The following is a 24931-nucleotide window of genomic DNA, read 5'->3' on the forward strand; positions in this document are numbered from 1 at the left end:
TACAAATATTGTGTTAAACAGTTTTTTATTGACACCTAAGGACAACAAGACAGATGACGGAAGGGCGCTTAAAACATTTAGCTAATTGCTTGAAACATATTATAAATACATATAAAAGGGATTATATATCATGTGCGGGTGAAAACTGTGGCACGTGTTTGCCTACTTGTAAACAACTTCAAACGTGACAAGTGAATTAGCTCGGATTAGCTAGCTAGCTTCCCGAATCAACGTGAATTTGAGCTAGTTTTCTAAAAGCATCTGGAGCAGGCATGTCAAACTCAGTTTGGTTCAGGGGCCGGATCCAGACTTTATGTACTCAGGGGGGCTGGATCAGTAAAAAATTTTGGAATTCTACATATTTTACCTTTTTTTTAGTATTATCCTTTATCATTCTTTGGAGCTTGGTGGTCTTGGGGGTTTGGCGCCCGCTTACAACATTGGAACCCATTGCCTCCCAGTACGCGCTCGGCATAAGGGTTTGGTCACCTAATGACTCCCAACAAGATGTTGCAACACACCAGTTGGGTTGCGCGAGGGGGCTGGGAATCCCCTCCTTTGTATCAATTTCCCAGAAAGAGTCCAACATGTGAATGTGTTCTTGACTCTAGCCACCTTTCACTAGGAAGATATGGCTCCGGTATATACTTTATCATTCAACCTGCACCAGCTCGGTGGCCTTGGGGGTATGGCGCCCGCCCCAAGACTGGGAGGTTGTGGTTCAAGCCTCGGCTGAGTCATACCTAAGACTTAAACATTGGTACCTGTTGCCTCCCTGCTTCGCGTTCAGCATTAAGGGTTGGAATTGGGGGGTTTGGTCACCTAATGACTCCCAACACCTCGGTTGGGTTGAGCGAGGGGGCTGGGAATCCCCTCCTCTGAATCAATCTCCCAAAAAGAGTCAGAAATGACTCTAGCCACCTCCCACTAGGGGGATATGGCTGCGGTATATATATATATATATATATATCATTTAACCTACATTTGTATCCTGCCCTAATAATTGTAATCATGAATGAAAAGGGATCCTTTCTTAGCACAACACAATGGATAAATCGTATTTTCATTGTCCTTGTTTGGCATTGAATGTGTTTGAATAAATGCAGCTTTACATCTGAACCAACTCACCACGCTAGACAAACTCAAGTGTAAGCTATGAATACATACCTGTCAACCTCCATGGCTCCATGCCCTTACAAAATGTTGTATTTTCCCTTACAAAATACAAAATATTCTTACACCATATTTTTTTTTCAAATGTGTTTATTTATGTAGTTTAACATGTTATACTGTATTCTACATGTGTTTCGTTATATATATTGTTAATAAACATTTTGTTGTGAAATACTGAGTTGCTCGACATGAATGAGGTTTATTATAAAAAAAAGTTCAAAAATTAAGTTGCTTGGACATTCACTGGAGAAGGACAAAATACATGCAAATAGAATTAAGTAGAATTTTCTTATTCAAATTATGAATGCATTTTCTGCATTAAAGTATTGTTGGTAATATAGTGATTAAAGGGAAAACCACAAACCTGTCTTTTTTCATTTTCTCCTTTTGTACTTCCTTTTTTTCTTAACATCTTTATACAACATAATCATACTTAATGCATCAAAGCAAGTGAGCCGTGTAAGAGCTCTTTAATGAGTTGAGCCGAAAAGCCGGTTCTCTAAAAAGAGACGGACTTCCTTTCACTACATCAAACCGCTCGCTTCGTTTGCCACGAAAAAAAAACGATACCGAGATAGAGGCTACCGTGGCTAACTCGTTTGACTTGATTGTTTTTTCGTTTCGTGATAGTCGGTGTATACCGGATGGTACCCATAATTGACAAATTTGCGTTTTTCCGTACAGATTTTCTTGTACGTCGTACACGTCTTAAAATGCATAATAAACGTATTTTGTATGGCAAAAACGTACAGGTTGACAGGTATGTGAATATATATACTCTATGCTTGCCTTAATTGTCATACTGTTTTGAAATAAAAAATAAAAAGAAATACAAAGTTTTAGCAGTGAACGAGAAAAAACTTCAGATACAACTGCCAGGCTGGGCCTACTGAAGCTGTGAATATACGGCACAATATTGTCTTTAAATGAACTAATAAGTGAAGTTCATTGTCTTTAACATCATATTGTTAATGATTTGTGCAAAGAAATGCCGTGATATTTCACCTATTTCCCCTTCTCTCTTATTGCACTCCTGCAGTCTATTTGCTGCTGAAACTTGGCTTCCCTTTGCGTTTACAAGGGAATCCATATCAGGTGTCAAATCCTGAGTAGCAGCACATTTAACAATGTCATTCAAGTGTTTGTTCATTCACAATACGCCGCATTGTTTTATTATTGTTCATCACAGAGAACACCTGTTCACAAATATACGTAGTTCCAAACACAGATAGAACCTTTGCAAAGAATCAGCTCTATTACACATTTCCTGCCCTTTAACGGCAAGAAGGAGCAGTTGGTTTGTATTTATGGAAAAAAATCATATCTTTTGATAGAAATGTGCTAGAGACGTACTTCTTTTTTTGACAAACTCAAAAATTTACGGCGGGTCGAATGAAATCATTCGCAGGCCGCTTCCGGCTGTATGTTTGACATGCCTGATCTGGAGGGCATAACCTACGCATACAATTTTCATAATTAGGATTCAGAAACAACACACGAATAACACCCAAACTACCCGAAACACAAAAACAAGAATGCTAACTGAAAGGCAACGAGTGAGAGTGAAATGGCGGGTGCTCGTCGTTCACTTGCCGCTAACTCGTGAGCTTCGCTGTTTGGTCATGGTGGTTAGCATTTGGCTGATGTACGACGTCAGGAGGTCGTCCATTTTGTAGCCCTTCGGGATGATAAAATGCAACTTTAGCTAGTTAGAGGAAGCGATTGAAGATTTTTCATAATTCAAATCTGCTCCTGTTTGATGGGTATGTTTATACCAACCAAAATACGTTCAAAACACAACACATTTTGGACTTAATAAAGTCTAAAAAGGACCTGTAAGAGAAATTATGGTCTGAATGTGCCTTTTATACTATATACCCAAGATAAACTTTTACTCTTACTTTTATACTTTAATATCTTTACGTTTATATATATTTATATATGTACTAACCCATACAACTTGATGACCACTGGCAATTTTCTCAAGACTCCTATCTATTTTCAAACTATGAACCGCTGTGATGTATCATTTATACTCGCACGCCATCTAGCGACCAACATTATACTATCTATCTATCTATCAACCCTACACATCAACCTTCCTTCTAGTCATTATCCTTTCGACCTCCTCTTTCTTCCACTCAGTCGCTTTACTTCCACATCCTCTCACATTAAGTGACCCAAGAACTAGGGTTTGCGGGACCTTTCGGTCTCCCGCCCCCTTTCTTTGCCTTGCTGTCTCTTAGGGAGTAGAGATAGAGAGGAGAAGATCCCCAGTCCCCTCGCTCCCTCCACTTTAGTCGCCTCCTACGACACGCAGCGGACCACGGTTGGAGAATTCTTACACCTCCCAGGGAGAGAGGGGCCCCTCACCACAGGTCATAAAACCTAGTAGTAATTACACTAGTTGGTTGGACCCAATTTTTATGGTGTGTCAAGTATAGCCTGGTGGTGCCTATTCCTCTCCAGGCAAACGTATGTTTCCACCAGGTCTCGAACCACAGACCTTTCGCGTGCTAGGCAGATGTGCTAACCACTGAACATTATACACAACATTATACACTGCATTTAAATATGTGATTCCTGTCTAAACCAATCAGATTAATTCTTGTGTTCATATAAACCAATCAGATGTGTAGTTTCCTTCTTGTGTTTTACAATAAATGAGCCGATCCTGGAAGCACGTACCTCCGATGGAAGGGGCTATCAAAAAGTTTCAGACTCTGAGTGTGTTCTTTTCTACTTTCTACTACAATCTCAAGTTTGAACCATTCCAAATTTAGCCCAAAAATGTAAAATCCAATGTCCAAAAGATGTCTTTTGTGAGAATAGTATGGTCATTTCTCTTTAAATCATGGTACTGGCTCTCGTCTTAAGATACTAATGCTAATCTCATACCCTTCGGTCTACACACAATCCACTATCAGATGACTTATTTTGGACTTCATCAAGTTTAAAAAGGCCCAGACCTGATTTAACTCACAATCAAACATCCAAAAGATGTCCGGTGTTAGGCAGGTATGGTCATATTCCTTTAAATTGTGGTTTTGGCAACCCATTTTAGAAGTTGAAGGTGTAAGCTAATGCTGAAATAATATCACTGAGCCGATCACAACCCAGAATAAGCCCAAAAATTCAAAACCCAAAAGATGTCCATTGCTAGCCAGATATATTAAATGGGAATACTGGCTATCGATTTTAGAAGCTAAAAGTGTAAGATAATGCTAATCTCATACCCATTGAAATAATAAATTAACTACTGATTAGGGCAGCACTGCGGAGCAGTGGTTAGCGCGTGTGCAGCACAGTTCTGAGGTCATGAGATCGAAGCTTTATGTGTGGATGTTCTCCCCGTGCTTGCGTGGGTTTCCTCCGGGCACTCCGGTTTCCTCCCACATTCCAAATACATGCATGTCAGGTTAATTGGCCGGTCCAAATTGTCTCTAGGTGTCTAGGTGTGCCCTGCGACTGGCTGGCAACCAGTTCAGGGTGTCCCCTGCCCACTGCCCGAAGATAGCTGGGATGGGCTCCAGCACCCCCGCGACCCTACTGAGGATAAGCAGTGCAGATAATGGATGGATGGATGGAACTCCTGATTAAAATGTGATTTTTTTCAACCTATTTTTTGAGGGGGGGGAGTAGCCTGATAAGCTAGTAGCGGCTTCGGCAACCTGCAAATCAGAACCCACATGTGGCTCTTTAGTGCTAGTGGTTAAGGGGTACGACCTGACACTTTAAAAAGGTTCATAATTAATGCTTCCTAAAAACATAACACAAATAAGAAATGACCTTAGTGGAGGTCCTAGTGGCACTCACCAAGGAGGTTTCACACAGCAGCTTGCTGCCTCGCACTAGATTGCCGATGGTGATATGGAAATAGGTGTTGCCGCTGCTCCAGTTGGAGATCTTGGTGAAGGGGTGCGTGATAAGAATTTCCTTCAGAAACGAAAAAAAAAGAAACATTTCTTATCTTACCAGTGGTTGAGTGCAATTCAAAACCTCAGTGCAACTCATTTTAGAATCCTAAACCCCCCCAAAACAGGACCTACCTTGGACTTTGGATCAATCAGACTGACTCCATGTTTGTTGATGGCAATCAGGAGTGTTTCTGGGTAATTTGGATCTGTGGTTTGCTGCATCAAAACAAACATTTTCAAAAGAGCATTCGTAAAAACGTGAAATTTTGCTGCTTGGTAAATTTGTACCTTGACCTCAAAGAAAGCTGAACCAAATGTGGCCCACTTGTAAATGATTTTAAGAAAGGACAGTTTGGCTTCTTCCTTCGTCTTTCCAGATTGTTTGTTGAAAATCGACATGATTGACTGAGGAGCGAGAATGACAACCCAAAAATGTTCAACTGGAAGAAGCAAACCAAAGAAAACACACAAGGCATTCTGCTTACTCTCTTCCAGTCGTCAGCAGACAAATGTCGGCTCTGGTCCTGCGGGACGAGGTCTTTGAGGATCTTGGGCATGTTCTGGAAATGAGACTTGTCGTCTTCAAACTTGACCCGGTAAATAAGCGCTGCTAGTTGGTGCACTTCCTCCTTGGAACACTTGTGGTAGCCCCGCAGGTATTTTGGCAGTTCCTACACAGAAAACTGAGAACTTAAGAGAAAGACTTGTGCAGTACAATATAACCACGGGATATCCCCTGCCTTATGAGATTTTCACATAACATTGTGGAAGACTTTGTTTCCTCTTTATGGTATTTTCTTTGCTATGCAACACCCAAAATCAATTATTTCACATGTCAAAAATGTATAAGGTTCCAACTTTGCAGCGATCATGCGTATGGATTACACCTTTAAGATGTCCGTCTGCTATTGGTCAACATCATATAAGATGCCGGTCTGCTATTGGTTTACGTTATGGCATCATGAACATATGCGTAACATTTCTCACAAGTTTATTGAGATAGAGAGTGGAGGGCCAGCGCCCGCGATCCGGTGCTCGCTAGACGCGGGAAGCAAGTCGCTCTCGCAATCGGATTGTGATCCGAATACGGATGTGGATCTTTCCTTAGCGGGCGATGGCGGTGTCAGGGACAGAAAAACAGATCGATAGCCGGGACAGGAGAGCAAAAACGTGGTCGGGATCGGAAACGAGTCGTAAGCCAGGACGGGAGAGTAGCCGTAGTCGGGATCAAAAATGGGTCGTAGCCGGGATGGGAGAGCAGATGTGGTCGGGATCAAAACAGGTCGTAGCCGGAGACAGACGGGAGAAAAAAACGGGACAGGCGGGAGTCAGGGTCGAAAAAGGCTAACCTTCATACACAGAGGTTCGCAGACGGACTGACAACAGGGGATTGACAGGACGGGGTTTAAGTAGGGACAGGGAGCCAATCAGAGCCCGCAGCGGTTGGCACAGGTGATTCCCATCGGTAATCATGACAATTGGCTGAAATACCTTTCCTATTGTCTTTCTCTTTCTTCATTCAGTAAAGAATATTGTGTGTTTTGAAAATAATTTGCGAGCTGTTGATATAGTACGGTACTTTCTTGTACTCTAGTTATTTGCTATGGGTACCAAGGATTAGAGTGAAGCTGAAGGTAGAAGGAAAAATTTAAAAACCATGGAAACAAAGCTTGCGATTATCAAGAAATATGAAGACGCCTCAAGAATCGCTACCTTGCTAAGTTTCATGGCTATAACCGATCTACAGTAATTGAATTCATGCCCAACTAGGGCACCAGAGATTATACTGACTTGGTAGTAATGGAAGATGGAATCAGCCATGGAGTCTTTTCCAGGAAATGTGTTGGTCCACAGTTTTTTCATGAAGAAGACCTGGTAGGTCAGTGAAGGCGCAACACCTGCAGACACAGATGTGGTGTCATTCTGTTTGTCCTTTGTGTCCGGAAAAAATCGCCCTTTTCTACCGTCTTTCACGTGTCTGGCTTTCTTGATCCAGTCAGTCAAATGGCGAACAAAGTCAAAGAAGAAGTCACCATCTGGCACACTGATGACCTGGAAAACAACCCAAAATGGGCAACGGTGGCTACTTTGAAGATATTAACATCTCATACCTTATCTGTGATCTTGACAAATAGGCTGAAACCCTCTGATGACTTCAACAACAAACGCCCCGAAATGTTGTGGCAGAAGTCTTTGGCCTTGGTACTGGACTCCACTTCAAACACCTATAAATAGACCAGACTGAACACAGCAATTTCTAGCGCAACTGTTGATTTTTTAATACGAAAGACTAACCTCGTCTGAGTCATCTGGGAAATAAACTTTGTGGAAGATCTGGGTGGTTTTGTGCTGAATGGCTTCTACCTCCACCAAATGAGGCGGGTATTTCCTGGACCCGTTTCTACCATAATTTCAAAGCCAAATGATGAGAAGTCATACCAGGAATGAGGGTCAGTATCTTACCGTAAGGCCTTCTGCAGCCGTTGCATGCAATCCGGAGCTAAAGGGTAGTGCTTTTTGGCCTGGAGGAACTTCTGGATATGAGGCAGGAGGACGTTACTGGGAGGAAAAAGTCCTGTGCAGAGCCACAGAAGCTCCCATCCCTTCTCCTCACTGTACCTGAAATTAAAGAACAAACATGACTAACAAAACTAAGCGCGGGAGTCCTTTGGCTGGTTGAACATACTTGATGTGATTGTCGGTGAGCTGTTTGACAATCTGGCAGAAGATCTCGTCTTTGAGCGGCTCAGCCTTCAGGGCTCCCTCGAAGATCTGATCGGTTAGCTCGTTGACCGAGCGTGCTCTTTTGGACGGGTAGTCGCCCATGTACTTCATCACAGGTGCGGCTTTAGTCAAGGATGAGACATTTAGTTTGGCGGGTATTCAAAGCAAAAAACATTGCTGGTGTCCAGAAGTAGCTAAGGTTCTTACACCTTTTTAATGGCCAAATTCAAGCACTTTTTAAAGACTTTCAAAGCCAATTTTCCAATTTCTCCAGTACCATTAAACGAAGAAATCCTCTGTGAATCAATCTATAGCCCTGTTGTTTGAGGTCACTGAGTGCTCCTCGAAAATATTTCCGAAATCTTCTCACTTGTTTTTCAGTTGCACAAATATATCCGCGATTTACATATGCGCTTTAGTCTTGCAGATGCTTTTGTCGAAACAAATGATTTGTACATGTTGAGTGACTCAAAAATATATTTGTGGATCTGAAAAATGCGTGTGTGAATATTTTTGAGCCAATTCTCTCCTCATCACCAGATCACCTCAGGATGTGTTGACCCAAAACAGCGGAAGGAGTTCGAGTTTGAATAGAGCAAGGGAAGACTTGTGTGGTGGGTTGCTTTTTTGGTGTTAAAATTTACAAAAATAACATGCTCATCTGTAGAATGTACTGGTGCGAAAACAGTAATTTAAGGAACATGTTTTTTACAATTACAGGATGGAACAGGCTACTTCAAAAGTATCATAGGAGGCTGCTATTAAAATAACTGACTGGACCGAATATTGTACATCATTAGGATTGTCCGCGTCTGCAGTGCCCATTTCATAACTGGTGAGTTATCATGGCGATCTGGTTTAGACTTACATGAGCGTCAGATGCCAAAGTAATGCAATGGCAAAACAAAGCCACCAGAGAGCAGTGCTTTTTGAGCAGATGTGTTTTTTTCTTCATTGAATGCATTGTCTATAGAATCAGGCTGCAGAAAAACATGGCAACAATTTCCGACATTTACCAGCACTTCACCCATAATCCAAGCACTTTTCAAACCTTGAAAACACAACATTAAAATTCAACTATTTTCAAGGATTTCAAGCACCCATAAGAACCCTGAGTAACACCAAAGTGGATAGAAAGGATATCCAAAAATGCCTGGCAGGCCTCCTGGGAAAGTTCCTCATGTGCTAAAACCTTCTTCAACAGAGGTTGTTTGAGAGGCTCCCGGCTGCAACTCCACAAACGTTCCTTTCCTCGAGTCTTAGAGATCATCACCCTGCTCAGCGTGCTCTTCGGAGGAGGCCTGAAGACGTCAATAATGGCAAGATGCATTTATTATGATGGTACAGTTGAAGATGAATTAGCTATGCAAGGAGTCAGGGACCTAAAGTAATCGTAGGAGAACTCCTCCAGCGTGTATGCTTTGCTTTTATCCTCACTGTCGGCGAGGCTCGTCTGGGACAGGGTGACTGACTCCCGTCGCTGATCAGGAGTCATTGTAACTAAGGCCTGCGATTCATAAGCACGGCACACTGTTAACAAGACTGTCAAAGTCGCCAAATCTCCCCTCACTCACCACAATGTCGTACTGCGGTCTGGTGATGGTGGGCAGGACATAGACGCAGTCTGCCGGGAAGTCTCCTCGTTGTTTAGTCCTGTCATTGATCCCGTGGGCCCATCCGGAGTTCATCACATGACCCCCGTCGTGTTCGTCCAGCACAATTAGATCTCCTTTGGAGAAAGTCAGGAATGTGGACGGTGCACCTGCTTGGAGATTATATAAATACATGGCAGCCAGCTAGCATCAATTTGTAAGTATTGTGTTGCATCTCACCAGGATCGGAATAGTCCACTAAGCCGACCACATATTTGGATCGCTTCCTCAGCCCTTCCAAGAACGCCACAACTAGGTCTCTGATGTCCTCTGCGTTATTGGAGGTGAATGTATACTCGTCCCCTTTGATGGTGGCTAGCGTAAAACTCTGGCCCTGGAGTTTTCCTCCTCTGTAAGATTTCACATGTGAAAAAATCTCTGACAAACTACAACGGTCTATAAGAGGATACCTGCTGCTGGAGACTGCAATAATTTCTGGGAAAGAAAGCTCCAGGAGGACCTGCTCCTGTTCATCGACAAAGTAGACACCGGTCCAGTTTACTGCAACGATAACGTCGTTCTTTGGCAGACTCGGCCCTAAAAACACAAGCAGCAAGAAACCATGATGATACTGTGAGACAAACCACTATAAAAGACTCTTACACTCTTCACACAACATTCTTTGCACTGACCGGAAAATTTGAAGGCCTCATAGAAGCGCGAGAACAGTAAAGGCCACTTGAGTCGAGCAAAAGACACCACATCCTCCTTCACCTTCTGCGTGTTGGGCCTCTTTTTGCTGTATAGCCCCTGGAAAGACATTTCAGGTTATCCCTCCACACAGAATTTAAAGAAACATCAAATTGGTACCTTCTTGTGGGCGTTGATGATGAGCTGAGCCCACTTCTCTGCCGTCTTGGCGGAGGTGATCTCCCTGTCAGGGATGTAGGATGGGATGAGACTGAGGAGGCGATCTTGCAGAATGTCAATGCCATAATCCACGTAATACTGCTGTGAGGCCAGCTCAGCCAGATCCTCCTCCTTAAGGTTAACAAAACAAGAGGAGGCTGAAACAAGGACCAGGGTCTTTGTGGTTCTCAGGTGAGATCAGTTCTAACGGGTATGAGTGAGTCTGGTAAATGCTCTCTCACCTTTTCGCAGCGATACTCTCCAAACTTAACCCCTCGCACAATCTGCTGATAAATGAGATTGGTAGCCACGTAGTCACTGGCGGGGTTGTGCCAGGGAGTGAAGATCTCCTTCCTAAAGAACAGCCTCCACGGGGCGTTGCGCTCCTGAGCACCCTGCTCCTTGGCGTACTGCTCACACTGTGAGACGGCATCCATAACGTGGTCGTTGCTGCTGCCTAGCGATGACACCTGACACCACAGGTAATTGGGGTGCTTATGTAAGAAATGTTCGCGCTTCATTGTATTTGTCGCTGGGGATGTACCTTGTCAAAGAGAGCTATGTACAAGGAGAATCCAAAGCGATCTGTCAGGTTGATCTTGTCAGCAAGAGCGTTGCAGAGCTCACTGGCCGTGGTGGCCGAGTCTGCCAGGAGAGTCTTGGTGGTTCCGTCCATGAACGTCACGGGCAGCATGATGGGCTTCTTTGATTTCGTAGCCTGCAGGGCAGCGAAAGAACAAAGACGTGAACTGCTCACAATTGATTTTTGGTGTCTCTTGGTACCTCCACATCCTAGTCTACTTTGGTTACCTGTAACTCCAACCAAGATGGCGGCTGCGTCCGGGTGCGATTGACAAAAGTCCTCCGCAGTCTTTCCTCACAGTATGGGGCATAACCGGGGGGACCGTTGATCAGAAATGTCCGCAAATACTGGCAAAAAACAGTTATTAATGTTATTTTTGACCTGCTTCTTGCTATCTCACAATATGGATAAATACTCAAGATAACAAAAAAGTAGAAACTTAAGTTCTACCTTGACAAACTTCTCAGAGGGTGCGAAGCATCCGACACAGAGGGACAGTAGGATCCAACCACGGGCGTGGCTGCTTTTGGATGGATTCTGAGAAAGCTGCTTGCAGATCTGACAGTAAATTTCATCCCTGCGGAGAAGTAAATTCGGATCGATAGTGCTTGTTGACGGCAAAGGTAAGTCACAAGAGGGTGCTCACCTCAGGGCGGGCCTCAGAATGCCGTTTCCGATGATGAAGTGAAGTTTCTCCAGGTTGGAAGTAGGTCGGTCCTCCAGCATGCTGTTTCCCTGGAGGCCGTAGTCTGCGTCGGTCAGACGCCTGGTCACCTGCAAAAGAGGAGAACCAGCGCTGGTTGGTTTATGGAAGTCACATCTGTTTGAAAGCGAGAAGCATAACTACTGCGCACACCTCTTCAGTGATCTTGGACTTCCTCTTCAGAGTGAGAGACACAAGTTTATGCCTGACACTATTTCTCTTTTGACTGTCAACTGAGCTGTTCTGTAAATAGGATAAATATGTGAAATTAGCTACTCTCGAATTTTGGACAATGTGTTCCAATTTCACCTCTGTGTCAAACTGAAGCTCCTGCAGCTCCCTTTTGTAGGTCCTCTTGCCGAGGGTTTCGTAGATCTTGGTCATGACCGGGATCTTCTCGCTGCCATCATTGAGGACCAGCTGGCATTTGGGCTCTGGCAGGTCACCCATGAACCGCAGCACAGTGATCCACACAGCCATTGCGGCCTGTTGAAGACAGCGGGACACACCATATAGCGCAGTTTGATAAATTTTGACAGCCGAGTAACTCCCGGTCTCACCAGCTGGTCGCCTTCATCCTCGTGAAAGAGCAATGGCTGCTTTAGCGGTCGTCTGATGTAGGTGTGGGTGGAGACGCCTTGGAAGTAAGTGGCCGCAAACTTTGAGAACTTGTACTCTGACAGGTCCTCGTCGTCCTCATCGGGCAATGGCAGAGCTTCATTCACAACCTCCACGTCTTCACCACGGGGCATGTTCACCAAGTCCTGAGAAAAGGAAAATTACTCTGGCCTTTTGATTTGGATATTACAATAAGAGGAAACATTTTGTTTCCAACGGTTGCTCACATTTTGCTAAAATTTTTCATGTATTGGTCTTGGATACTCACCTCGAAACCAGCAGGGGCTTGCCCGTCCTGGTTGGGCAACGGCCCAGGGTTTCCAAGGAACCCAAACATGCGGTCGACCATATCAGAGTGGTCTACTGGCTGCTCACGCTCTCTCTCCATCTGTTCCAGAAGCTCCTTCTTCCTGCGCGCCTCCTCCCGTTCTTCTCGTTCGCGCTCTTCCTGCTTCTGAACCAGCTGGACCAGGCGCTCTTGGTGCCTGTGGTCCGCCTCGGCCTTGGCTCGCCGAGCCGTCATCTGGTTGCGGAGTTCCTCCTCCTCAGCAAAACGCTGGCGCTCGGCTTCTCGGCGGTGCTGCAGCTGTACGGCGAGGGTTGAAACCATTCTCAATGTAAAGAACTAGCCCAACTCACCACTGGGAAACTACTCAGGGTTGACTCAATAATAAACAGATTTAAACCATGTTTCAAAAGTACACAATATTTATTTAAGCTTTAAAAACACAACAGAAATCAACATGCAAAAATCCACACTTGTGGCTCACATTCACATTATTTGCAGCATAATAAAAAAAAGGCATGTCAATTAAAGGCATTGATAAAAAATACTCAAAATCAAAGAATGAAATCAAACTCATACATCGTAGCAGCACCAAAATACTTTAGATTTGTATCCAGGGTAATTCCATGTCAACTCAACAATGTGATGTTCATGAAATTTAGTTAATTAATTGTTAGTTAATTGTTCAATATCAAATCTAAAAAATAAGGTAAATCAAAGCAGTGTTTTGAAAGCTACATCACGTAGAATGTGGCTCCTAACCAATTTTAGATTTGGTATAGCGCAATCACTATCAATCACTAGCCTGGTTGAATTGGCATGGAATTATATGAGGGTGTGGATACTTTAATCCTTAGAGCCCCCAAACACCCGTCAATAAATAAATATAAACCTCTGAAGCCCTTATATGTATTAGAAAACATGTTGGGAGATATCTATTCATGACTCAAAAAATAATTGGGGTTATTGTACATGATCCACATAGTCAAGGTTTACATGACAAAGTACTAAAACATACACAATCTTGTAGAAAATGGACCCAGTGATGCATTCAAAGGAAGGCAGTGACGGACATTTTTTTTTCCTGGAGAATTTCAAAATTATGTGGGTCATAATTTTCATACACCTGCTCTAATCTAACTGCAAAAAATATAACATTTGAGGCTAATCACAATCAACAACCACACCAAATTTCACAAAAAGCAAGTCAAGTAAAGCCATGTTTATTTGTATAGCCCTTAATCACAAGAAGTGTCAAAGGGCAGTACAACATCTCCTGATCTAAAACCTACATATAGGCAAGGAAAATCTCAAAAACAGAGAGGCAGGCCTCTAAATTTCCAACACTTAATGGAGCAGTTTCCTCGATCCGCAGGTACAGTTGAGTGTCATCTCCATAACGAGGGAAACTAATATTATACCTAAAAATAATATCATCTAACGAAAGCATACAAATGCTGAAAAGAAGCGGACCAAGTACTGAGCCCTGCAGAACGCCAAAGGCAACACTAAAAGACTCAGAGGTCATATCACCGTATCTAACACAATGGGTCCTATATGAGAGGTAGAATCTGTACTATGAAGAAATGATTCCTGAGAGACCAATCCATTTTTCCAGCCATTCCAGTTAGATATTGCAGCTCACAGTGTCAAATGCAGCACTGAGATCGTGTGATGAGGCCCTAGAGTCCTTTGCCAGGAGAAAATCGTTGGTTACTTTAACAAGGGCTGTCTCAGAAGACTGATTAGCCCTGAATCCTGACTGCATAAATTTGAAACGATTATTCTCGGACATAAAGTCCTTCAGCTGCTGTGCGGAAACTTTTTCAAGTATTGTAAAAGAAACAGTAGGTTTGACACAGGTCTATAATTGCATAGGGTTACTGGGTCAAGCAAAAGTTCCTTATTTTTGGGGCTAACATGACTCTCCAGTAAAATTCCAGGATTGATAAAAAAAATTGAGCACCAAGCAAAAAATAAATCAGTTCAGTAAGGCGGTAGAATAAAACAGATTAGGAATACAGAACACTTCAGCAGTAGTAGAAGGGTCTTTGCGGCCTGCTAACATGGCACAAATAGCAGTAGTAAACGTAATAATGTTGTTTTACCTCGGCCTTGAGCCTCTGTCCGAGGCGTCTGGCAATCATGCCCCGGGTGTAAGCCTGGATGGTCACGACAGCACGCAAACGCCGCCAGAAAGCCTGACGGACCAGGAAGCCCCGGCAGCGGGCCTGGATGAGAGCCACGCGGTGCCGAGTGGCGCGGTAGCTCCGGTGGTGCTTCCTGGCCCGGTGGACGGCCTGCAGGCGGAGGAAGCCGCGCCGCATCTAAAATAACAACAAAATAAACATATATAAATCCCTCGCTGTAATGCGGTTTTCCTACTTAGTAACGTTTTTAATGTGCCTTGTGTTCTGCATTCTCATTGGCTAAACAGTCGCCCTGCACCTTTCCTGCCTGAGTCTGTCTGTGCGTCAATAACTTTGCGGTCTTAGTTGTACACATACATAAAACAACTCGACAGGCCAACAGTACTGTGAAAAAGAGTTTCCCACCTTTTGATTCCTGTTTTTTTTGTGTATTTATCACTCACAAATGTTTCAGATCATCAAATTAATTTTAATTACACATTCCTGTGTTTTTTGTGTATTTATCACTCACAAATGTTTTAGATCATCAAATTAATTTTAATTACACACAGAGACAACCCAAGGAAAAACAAAATACAGTTTAGAATGGTTTATTCCACTTATGAAGGCACAAATAAATCTAGGCTTATCTGGACCTGTGCAAAAGTAATTGCCCCCTTTGTTAAATAACAAAGTAACCCAAATTTAATCTGTTAGACAAAGTGAAGTAGGCCACAACATCTCGAGAACACAATTGACATGCCGCGATCCAAAGAAATTCCACAAAAAAATGAGAAAAAAAGTGATTAAAATATTTTAGCCCGGAAAAAGTCACAAATTCATTTACAAAGGCTGTAGGGCTCCAGTGAACCACTGTCAGAGCCATTATCCACAGATAAGGAAAACTGGAAACAGTGGCAAACCTTCCTTGGAGTGGTCTACCAACTAAGATTACTCAAAGAGTGTGATGATGGCTCATCTAGGTTACAAAAGAACCTTTAAAAACATCCAAGGAACTGCAGGCCTTGCTGGCCTCAGTTAAGGTCAGTGTTCATGGCTGTACGCGTAAATCTTTTTCAATTTTCAGTTTCCCTAAAAGCCATCATGTCAACAAAATGCTCTGGAACCTCTGGGAGTAGGTCATGGCAGGCTGTGTGTGTCGGGTGGGTGTGACTGTGTGCATGACTGTGGCAGGCTGGTGCATGTTGTCAGTCAAACAGCTGGGCAGGCGCACATGAAGCAAAGTCAATGTTATTTAAGGAGAAAAATGTGAAACATGGCAAGAGCTAACCTTTAAGCTTGTTACATTGAAAATAAATGTACCAATAACATCAGAATATAAGGAAAATCAGAAAAATGCAAATGAAAGGAAATGCAGTTTTAACAAAGTCTGGGAAACTCATTAACCCGTGGATGAAACCTGCGAAAGACGAGTAGGTTTACAGTTTTTATGAAGTTTGTCAAGATTTTCTTCGACGTAAAAAGCAGAGGTGAATAGAATGTCAAATGCCAAAAACAAGTGATTTGTGGAATTCATTGTCTGCTTAAAAAATTATGCTGCATTTCAGAAAAGTAGGAATTCTGAGTTTTCCAAACTTCGACCAGGAAAATATATATGTAACTCAACTTCATTGAGTTGCCTCAATCAGACGTCATTCTACAAAATAGCAATCCCCACACAGACGGTGTTTGACTTTCAGCGAGGATCAGGGTTGGGTAGGGTTACTTTAACTTGATTACTTTCAATTACTTTTGGATTACTCCAATACCAAATATGCTAATAAAAGACAAAAGAAACTAAATATGAATACAATTACTAAATTTTGTGCAGGCTTGGGGAGTAACGGAACCCATGGAACGGCAAAAATGATGTTGGCAAGCTGTTTGGATTTACTTTCATTTTGTTTCTGTCGCATTTTATGTTAGTTTTGCCGGAGATCAAAGCCAGGAGAGAAAGCTTACCACGTGTTGTGAGTCATAATCTTATTCAGATTTAGTTTATTTTGTCTTTTATTAGCATATTTGGTATTGGAGTAATCTAAAAGTAATTGAAAGTAATCAAGTTAAAGTAACCCTACCCAACCCTGGCGAGGATTTAACCAAAGAAGGAAGTTTACAGTGTGCGCCATTGACTGCAGCCGCCGTTTTTCCTACAAAATTTGATTACTCGCGAGAAGGCAGGTTTGCAGGACGTCAAAATGTCTTTTAAAGTGCAAAATAAAATAAAAAAACTTTTCACCATCAGCTATCTTTGCAATTTACATCCGTCTTGAGGTCGTGTCAGGTACCATTCAAGTCGGATAAATCCGACTTCCCAATTTTCTGGAATGCAGCATTAGTTAATCCCACTCACAATTTTGTAGTTCTTCCTGCAACGATAACTGCGCCACAGCTTTTGGATGACGGTGGCGGCACTCCTCAGTCGAAGGAAGTTGGTCCTGGTGCAAGAACGAGGAGACATTGGCGGGAGGATGTATAAGAGATGGCATTTTTCTTTCCCAACGGTTGCTTACCTTTGTCTCCTCCCCCGCACCGCCTTCTGGATGAGGATCACCTTGTCCGTGATGCCCTTGTCACGCTCGATCTCCAGCTGCATGTCGTGGTGGTCCTGATGATAAACAAGACAGAGCGCAATTTGGGCAGGAGAAAAAAATGTGGGAATTCTACACAAAGCGACCATTTCTTTAAATAATTTTCTTTTTTTCATTCTGCCAGCCAAAAAGGACCCCTGTGTTAGTGTCAATTCTATAAACAAACGTTTTTTTGTCTACACACATTTCCACCTGGCTTTAAAAACCAACTAGTTAAACTTAAAAAGACTTGATTTAAATTGATGGACCTTTCAGTCCACAAATTTTAATTCGCCAGAAACTAAAAAAGACAAAACAAAAATACAGATTGAGTAAAATAAGTAAATAAATAATAAATTAACTTGATTTTAATTTTTGCAGCATATACGTATAAAAACATTTTCAGGTCAAAAATTAGACTATAATGATGCGTGAATTTCAATACCACGTATTGATATTTTTGAAGGTTTTGGTAATTGCAATCAGCTGCCTTTTAGTGGCTATTAAAGAATCAGAAACTGGAAATCAGGAAAAGCATATCATTTGTATTTAAATATAAGTCAACTTGAGGGTAACGGGTACCTTGAGAAAAATCTTGGTTTTACCGATCTGCCAGTCACCATGTCTTCCCAGTCTGGCCAGGACGATCTGCTGACAGGTCCCTCGCAGGTCATTCTGGGTGGAAAAATTAAAATTTCTCCCAATCTCCTCTGAATAAACAACTGTAAGGTTTAGTCGACGATGTCGCAAAAAATCGACAATAGAAATACAGAAACCACTGACTACTTCGCGCTTCGGTGATCGTTGGTTCACTCCTTCACGGATTTTGAATTCACCTGTCTTTATTGTCATTGATATCAACGTATCGTTAATTGTAGTCCGAAAGACCACACAGCAGGTACTAGCACGGGGCAGATTGTGTGTGCGTGTATTGGGTGGGCGTGACTGTTGGCGCCTGCGACCATGATAGGATGGTGCATGCGCAGTCTACGTCTCCGAATCTAAAACTGGAGAGGATAGCAGCCGCTAGCTCTTAGCAGCGCGTTACATTAAAGAAAAATAATCAATTAAATTAAACTCTGAGGAAAGTCAAAAGAAGGCAAAAAAATGCTGATCACCATCAGGTGCTCCATAAAATGTTATCAGGAAAAGCAAGCAATAGCGAGGCCGAAGGTCCGGCCGACTGCTACGGCTAGGCTAACAACGCTCACAAGCTATCCCTTTGGAGGTTGTATTTCAGCAACGCCAGATCCATTAACCATGAAACAAATGACCAGGAGCTACAACCCGTGGGAAAACGCTACATTTGGGAGTCTTTTATCTTAATCATTGCAGGGACTCGGCTCAGAACGAGGACGTCATTGCTAGCGCCTAGATAGCCAGCCACTCCCTACATCGCTTACTCTTGACGGAGAGGCCCTCCAATTTGTTTTTGTTTTTTTGTATAATGAAAATAAAACCATCCATTCAACTGAAATTATCTTTTGTGTCTTATTATTTGTAGATCTATAGTTGTTATTTTCTTACGGTTGTATACTCTCAGTCGGTAATGATGTAATCTCGAAGTAATGTAAACCCTTTGGTGGTTTTTACGAAGGCGCAGATTTTCACTTCTCGATGGTGGTCCTGGTCCCCATTAATTGCGAAAACCAAGGGATCCTTATAAATTAAAATGAACTTCATTTTTGCCTATTTTCGCAAGACATGATTTTCCAACAGGCAGAAGCAACTCCTGAATAGAATCTCTGCTAAGACTCGCGCATGCGGAATAGCCAATAGTATGCTGTCTCGAGCGGTTACATAAATATACAGATATGCCGGTGTCAACATCAAATATGCGTACCAAAACTTTCAAAATTTTGCAGCATTTAATCATGGATACATCAAATAAAACGACTAAGTTTGCAAAGCAGACCTTGCGAATCATGGCGTTAGCCCGGTGACGCATGAACATTTAAAGTGCACATCTGACAGTTGAACTGAATGGAGTCTAAATTCTATCAATAAGATTCAAGTAAAATAGAAACCAATATTGTTTTGATGACATGCATTAAAAGTGTATATTTGGCCACAATGGCAGACTGTGCCTGACAAACGTATTTAAAAATTAAATGCATGCAGTCTGAAGACCTAACTTCAGATGTTTAAACGGTAAAAACTAAAAACATCAGTTTATTAAAACCTTTGATTTTAAACTGTTGAGAATCGTTTGGTCCTTTTGTTAATGACTTTGTAGTTGACCATTAAATGTAATTCACTAGATGCACATGACATTTGTTTTATTTATAGTTCTATTGCTGCTAATGAGCCTCTTCTTGGTTTACAGGGGTAAAAAAAATGTTGATTTGATTTTAATTTTATCTGCCTGTCCCTAACTATTGGATAGAGGGTTATTTATGGATCTACAGTATGTCTATTGAAGAGATCTTTTCTTCCTCATGCCATGAGGCTCTTTAACTCTACCCGGCAGAGTAAAAGCCCACAGTAAACCACACAACCTACATTGCATATTACCGAATTTTATTGCAATATGTATTCTGTGTAGCAGTATTTAGATATTCTATATAACACGCTACAGTGGGCATTTGCACGTCACACTGGGTATTTGTATATTGTATTCTTTTTGCTTTATTATTGTATTGTTCTCAGCTCAGGGATGCTGCTGGAAATGTGAATTTCCCTTCGGAGATGAATAAAGTATCTGATGACAACACAGGCGTCCATCTATCTATCTATTGATTGAGCACTATGCCTAATGGGTTTTAGATATTTATTTATTTTTTGTACACATTTGGAGAATGTTCAAATGTTTTCACATACTTAAAAGAACTTCAAGCCAAAATAAAAAATAAATAAATAATTATCTGATTATTCCATTAATTGTTTCAAAAGTCTGTGATGAGTCGACTATCAAAATAGTAGTTAGTTGCAGGAAAAAATATTTTTCCCCAAACTCCCCTAAATTTTTTTATTGTAATTTTTGTACGACTCTGCAGAATGTTCTATAAAAGATGTATTTGTCATTGTACCCAATTTTCTTGTGTTTACTCTCATTTTCAACATGATTAAAACTAAAGCAACTTCATGCTAAATTTAAGAAAATATTAATAATTATCTGATTTTTCGAATAATTGTTTCAAAAGTCGGTGACAAGTTGACTAATAAAATAGTCAATAGTTGCAGCCCTGGTGGAAAAAATATTTACCCCCCAAAATTCCCTAAATTTATTTTTGTCATTTTTGCACGAATCCACAGTGTGTTCAATAAAAATGTTTTAATCAATTTTCTTGTGTTAAATATCATTTTCAACATAATTGAAGCTAAAGCAAGTTCATGCTTCATTTAAGAAAATATTAATGATTAGATCACAGGGCAGCACGGCGGGGCAGTGGTTGGCGCATATGCGGCACAGTTCTGAGGTCATGAGATTGAACCTACTGTGTGGAGTTTGCATGTTCTCCCCGTGGTTGCGTTGGTTTCCTCCAGGCACTCCGGTTTCCTCCAACATTCCAAAAACATGCAGGTCAGGTGAAATGGCCGGTACAAATTGTTCCTAGGTGTGAATGAGCGAGCAAATTGTCTGTCCCTATGTGCCCTGCGACTGGCTGGCAACCAGTTCAGGGTGTCCCCTGCCCACTGCCCGAAGATAGCTGGGATGGGCTCCAGCACCCCCGCGACCCTACTGAGGATGGATTTGATCACATTACCCCGATTTTAGCTCACCTGCATTGGCTTCCTGTTAGCTTAAGATGTGATTTTCAAGGTTCTGTTGGTAGTATACAAAATCATGCAAGGACTTGTTCCCTCATATCTTTCAGATTTAATTTCCCCCTATGTCCCGGTCTGGAGCCTTCGTTTCAGATCAGGGGATGGTGTCATAATAGTCTGTAGTTTGCAATAGTCTTTGATCTGTGCAGCCCTTTGAGACTCTTTGTGATTAAGGGCTATACAAATAAACATGACTTGACTTGGCTTGATTATCTGTTATTCGAATAATTGTTTCGAAAGTAGGTGTCTAGTCGACTTTTAAAATAGTCGAGTTGCAGCCCTATCGGGAAAATGACTCCCCCCTAAACTCCTCTAAATGATCCAAGCGAGCACGACAACATGTACATGACTTACCTGCACCTGGGCAGGTTTGACGCCAGGCACCAGGACTCGATAACGGTCCACAAACTCCGCAAAGGAATACCGGATGGGATAACCGGCCCGTCGGATCCTGATGGTCTCCATCATGCCGGAGTAGCGCAATTGGCGGATGCACAACTCTCTGTCAAACAGCTGAAATGGGGGATAAAAAAGTGGGTGAGAGTCTATCCCTGGTGCCAGACGCAAACGGTAAAAACCCAACCATGGGCTTCTTGAGTTCATTGGGTTTGATGCAGCGGACGAAGAAGGGTTGGCAAACACTGAGAGTGCGCATCAGCATCTCCAACGAGCGCTTAAACTGACTGCTCAGTGTCGGCGAGCGCTTCCTCGTCTCCACGCCCTGGAAAAAAAACGAGGGAATTCTTCAAGCACGAGGCTGCACTTCACAACGGGAACATGTTCACATCCTGGTAATAACATGCAAACTCTCCGATAGTTCGTCTCCTGGAAATCGGTAATGCCTGACTGGCGTTTTTTTAACGGGCTGTCGGAGAGTGTGCACATATCTATGAAAATTTCCAGGGGAAAAAAACTTCACAGTGACTTCTGGCACAAGATAAAAATAACGGGGTGCTACTCTGAGGGTGAATTGGACGAATCATTGGTCTTTATAACGAGTAAAAGTAGCACTGACATTCAATATTCAATATTGACAACAATTTAATGTCTCAATTTTTGTCATAATTCAAAAAATAAAATCTATTTGATTTTAGAAAGAATTTTAGATTTTAGAAAAAATTGTTCTTCTTTTACCCTCATGTTGTGTGAGGAATTAACACCACTAACCGTTGCTAACAAGTCAATTTTGAGCCTTGGTCTAACTCAGTCCCAAAAAGAAAGGAATATCGCTGAAGATACCATACTACTACATCCTGACAAACATTTGCATCCATCACCATATATTACTATAGTAATTTGATCCTACGGCCCCTGAGACACATTATTTATTGCATTTTATAACCTTGAAATAGGTCCCTTAACACAACATATGGGTTAAGATATTTTATCTTGTTTCATTTTATGGTTTATATTTAAGCCTGCTCGTTTTAGGTTACTTTTTCTTCGACATTTTAAAATGTAATATTTTATCTTTTTAATTTTTTTTTTTAAAGAAAAATCATCTATAAATACATTCACAGTAATTATATCTAGAAGATGGTAGATAATTTTCCCCATTTTAAGAAATATTTTCTACCCATTAAGAAAAAAAAGGACGGAAAACAAACAAAACTATCGACCCATAAATAGTTAGGAGAAGTTTGTATATTTTAATAGCAAACAAGATAATTTTGCTGATTTCAAGGATCATGTGTTTTTGTTAATAAGAATTATAACTAAGGTTATGAAAATATTTCTGCCAATGGGGTAGTATTTATTTGCAATGTACACCGCAATGGATTTTTTTGCATTATTTTAAGGATTTTTTCATAATCGTGGAAGAAAATATTACTAAAAAAATGCATAATATTCTACCATCTTGATAAGGCAATTTTGGTTATTTTAAATTTAGATTGTTTTCAAGACACAAAATATTTTATATATGAAAATAAAAAATGACCTGCCAATGGAGTAGAATTTATTTTTTTGTCGTGAACAGCTCCAATTTGAGTAAGATTTTTGCTCAACTTGGAGATATTTAAAGTGAATATTGAACATGGAATGTCTGGTCAAGTTTTACTCGTTGGTCTTTATTGGAGGGGAGAGCAAAATGTCAGTTGAGATCTCAGGTTACCTTGGGAGCGGGCGTGCTGGGCTGCTGATAGCCACACAGAAACTGATGGCAAAGAGATGGAAGATTGACGGAAGAACGTATTGGGGCATTAGTAGCCAAAAAAATAAATAATAAAAAATAAAATAAAACAAAGTAAAGCTCAAAGGAAGCCAAGCTCTCTATAAATGATGTCATTTGAATTTTATTTTGAACAATAAAGAAGTATACCATAGCTTTACTCTTTCCTTTCCCATCAATAGATTGAAATAATTCGGATAGTTTGATTTCTAACAGGAATGGGAGAGTACCGATACCACGGTATTGGTATAAGTACTTGCAATGTCAGAAGACAAATGCATCATTAGTGGAACATATTTGTAGGGGATTTTAAAGATATTTTGTCGGAGGGAAAGTAATTTTTTCGTACAATGGTATTGGTATTGATGCCTACTCAAAATTAATTTGAGAGTATTCAATTCATGTGATACTTTGTCACAAATGTACAGATATTAAAAAATCAATTTCTGATGGAAAAAATATGGATGCACACAAAAAAGCTTAGATAATCATTTTACAATCAAATGGGACCCTCTCAATCGAAAGATTATTTCTACTCGTAACTCTCACCATGGCCACATCCGCCTGAAAAATCTGCTTAATAAACTTGTTTTTGGACGAGTGGACGAGCTGGATGATGTCCGTGTGGAGGCTGTCGCGGTTTTTTTCCAAGAAGCCTTTCACGGCGAACACACAAAAAACAACATTTCCATGCTTTCCAGTTGAAGTCTCATGAATATGAAGAAGTTCAAAAACAAAAACTGACCTCTGGTCTCGTAATGCACCACACCGGCAAAGTGTTGGATACCAAACTGGCTCTCGTAGCTGTTCTTCGGGGGTATGTAGTTGGAGTTGAGTTTGTGCTGCGAGTTGAGCTTGTATAACATCGTGGCATCGGTACCCTGCCAAGGGACAAATAATCCTTAATGAGACTAGTCCCAAACTGGATCGAGGGCTTATCTTTTTCAGTGGTACTGGCGTCACACCTTGGGGAACTTGCTCTCCTCATCGATGAGGGAAATAATGTTCATGGGTTTGTTGGCGATCATGTCCAGAGCGTCCTGGTTGTCAGTGAACTCAATGTGCTGCCAGCAGATGTCCTCCAAGTTATACTCTTCCTGCTCGAGTTTGAAGACGTGGCGCACAAAAAACTGCTGAAGGTTCTCGTTGGCAAAGTTGATGCACAGCTGTTCGAAACTGTGTTCAAAGTTATGACAGAAATGTTAAGAGAAAGAAGAAAGATTTCGCCTCCTCAAAGCCTTGGTCAATGGACCATCTTTATTTACCTGGTCTTAACACTCTTAACACAAGTCATGTCAAGTCAAGTCATGTTTATTTATGACGCCCTTAATCACAAGGAGTCTCAAAGGGCTGCACAGACCACAGACTATTGCTTACTACAGACTATTTTTACACCATCTGATCTAAAACCTTCTGTCTTAATTTTCCTAAAATTCAGGGTGTACGAGAATTTGGTCTTGATTTTGTCTCAACAATCTTAAGCTACAATCTTGGCATTGATATCTTAACTCCACAGTTGTGTCTTGAACTCTACAGAGTAACTCAGTCTTAGTCTTAAAACCCAAGTAGTCCTGGTTGAGGTATCAGCCTACATTTATTTTCAACAAAACCAAACTGTAATGATCTTGGCCAGTAGAGCCCAAAGAGCAGAATATTTACCCAATACCTCTAAGTCTTGGCCCTAACGTGGGTTTTTCTTTGGATTTGGCCTTGACTTGGTTTCAAATCTACATGGTTTAACTTGGCTTTGACTCCTTTAAGCTTTGTTTAGGACTCTGTCTACTACACA

General features: G+C 41.5%; 1 protein-coding gene across 1 annotated transcript in view; it reads right to left on the reverse strand.

The window, feature by feature from the left end:
* Positions 1-8: 8 nt before the first annotated feature.
* The window catches only part of myo7ab (myosin VIIAb), a 36193-nt gene continuing 11270 nt past the window's right edge, over positions 9-24931 (reverse strand). Inside the window, exons 15-51 of the mRNA XM_088320962.1 lie at positions 24108-24318; positions 23888-24023; positions 23692-23798; positions 23086-23127; positions 21556-21693; positions 21327-21485; positions 17787-17879; positions 17148-17242; positions 16988-17072; positions 14614-14832; positions 12488-12805; positions 12162-12365; positions 11911-12087; positions 11755-11844; positions 11545-11672; positions 11349-11475; positions 11126-11245; positions 10860-11033; positions 10558-10785; positions 10277-10447; positions 10099-10216; positions 9877-10003; positions 9647-9816; positions 9389-9579; positions 9197-9321; positions 8958-9115; positions 7777-7930; positions 7554-7709; positions 7386-7491; positions 7202-7315; positions 7055-7142; positions 6882-6988; positions 5576-5761; positions 5379-5495; positions 5223-5306; positions 4990-5109; positions 9-2851 (exon numbers count right to left, since the gene is read on the reverse strand). Coding sequence (XP_088177088.1) covers positions 2759-2851; positions 4990-5109; positions 5223-5306; positions 5379-5495; positions 5576-5761; positions 6882-6988; positions 7055-7142; positions 7202-7315; positions 7386-7491; positions 7554-7709; positions 7777-7930; positions 8958-9115; positions 9197-9321; positions 9389-9579; positions 9647-9816; positions 9877-10003; positions 10099-10216; positions 10277-10447; positions 10558-10785; positions 10860-11033; positions 11126-11245; positions 11349-11475; positions 11545-11672; positions 11755-11844; positions 11911-12087; positions 12162-12365; positions 12488-12805; positions 14614-14832; positions 16988-17072; positions 17148-17242; positions 17787-17879; positions 21327-21485; positions 21556-21693; positions 23086-23127; positions 23692-23798; positions 23888-24023; positions 24108-24318 — 5236 coding nt within the window. The 3' untranslated portion in view covers positions 9-2758. The remainder of the gene's footprint in view (positions 2852-4989; positions 5110-5222; positions 5307-5378; positions 5496-5575; positions 5762-6881; positions 6989-7054; positions 7143-7201; positions 7316-7385; positions 7492-7553; positions 7710-7776; positions 7931-8957; positions 9116-9196; positions 9322-9388; positions 9580-9646; positions 9817-9876; positions 10004-10098; positions 10217-10276; positions 10448-10557; positions 10786-10859; positions 11034-11125; positions 11246-11348; positions 11476-11544; positions 11673-11754; positions 11845-11910; positions 12088-12161; positions 12366-12487; positions 12806-14613; positions 14833-16987; positions 17073-17147; positions 17243-17786; positions 17880-21326; positions 21486-21555; positions 21694-23085; positions 23128-23691; positions 23799-23887; positions 24024-24107; positions 24319-24931) is intronic.

Source organism: Urocampus carinirostris, chromosome 17, assembly GCF_059441175.1.
Source record: "Urocampus carinirostris isolate Australia breed hairy pipefish chromosome 17, RoL_Ucar_1.0, whole genome shotgun sequence".
Taxonomy (NCBI): domain Eukaryota; kingdom Metazoa; phylum Chordata; class Actinopteri; order Syngnathiformes; family Syngnathidae; genus Urocampus; species Urocampus carinirostris.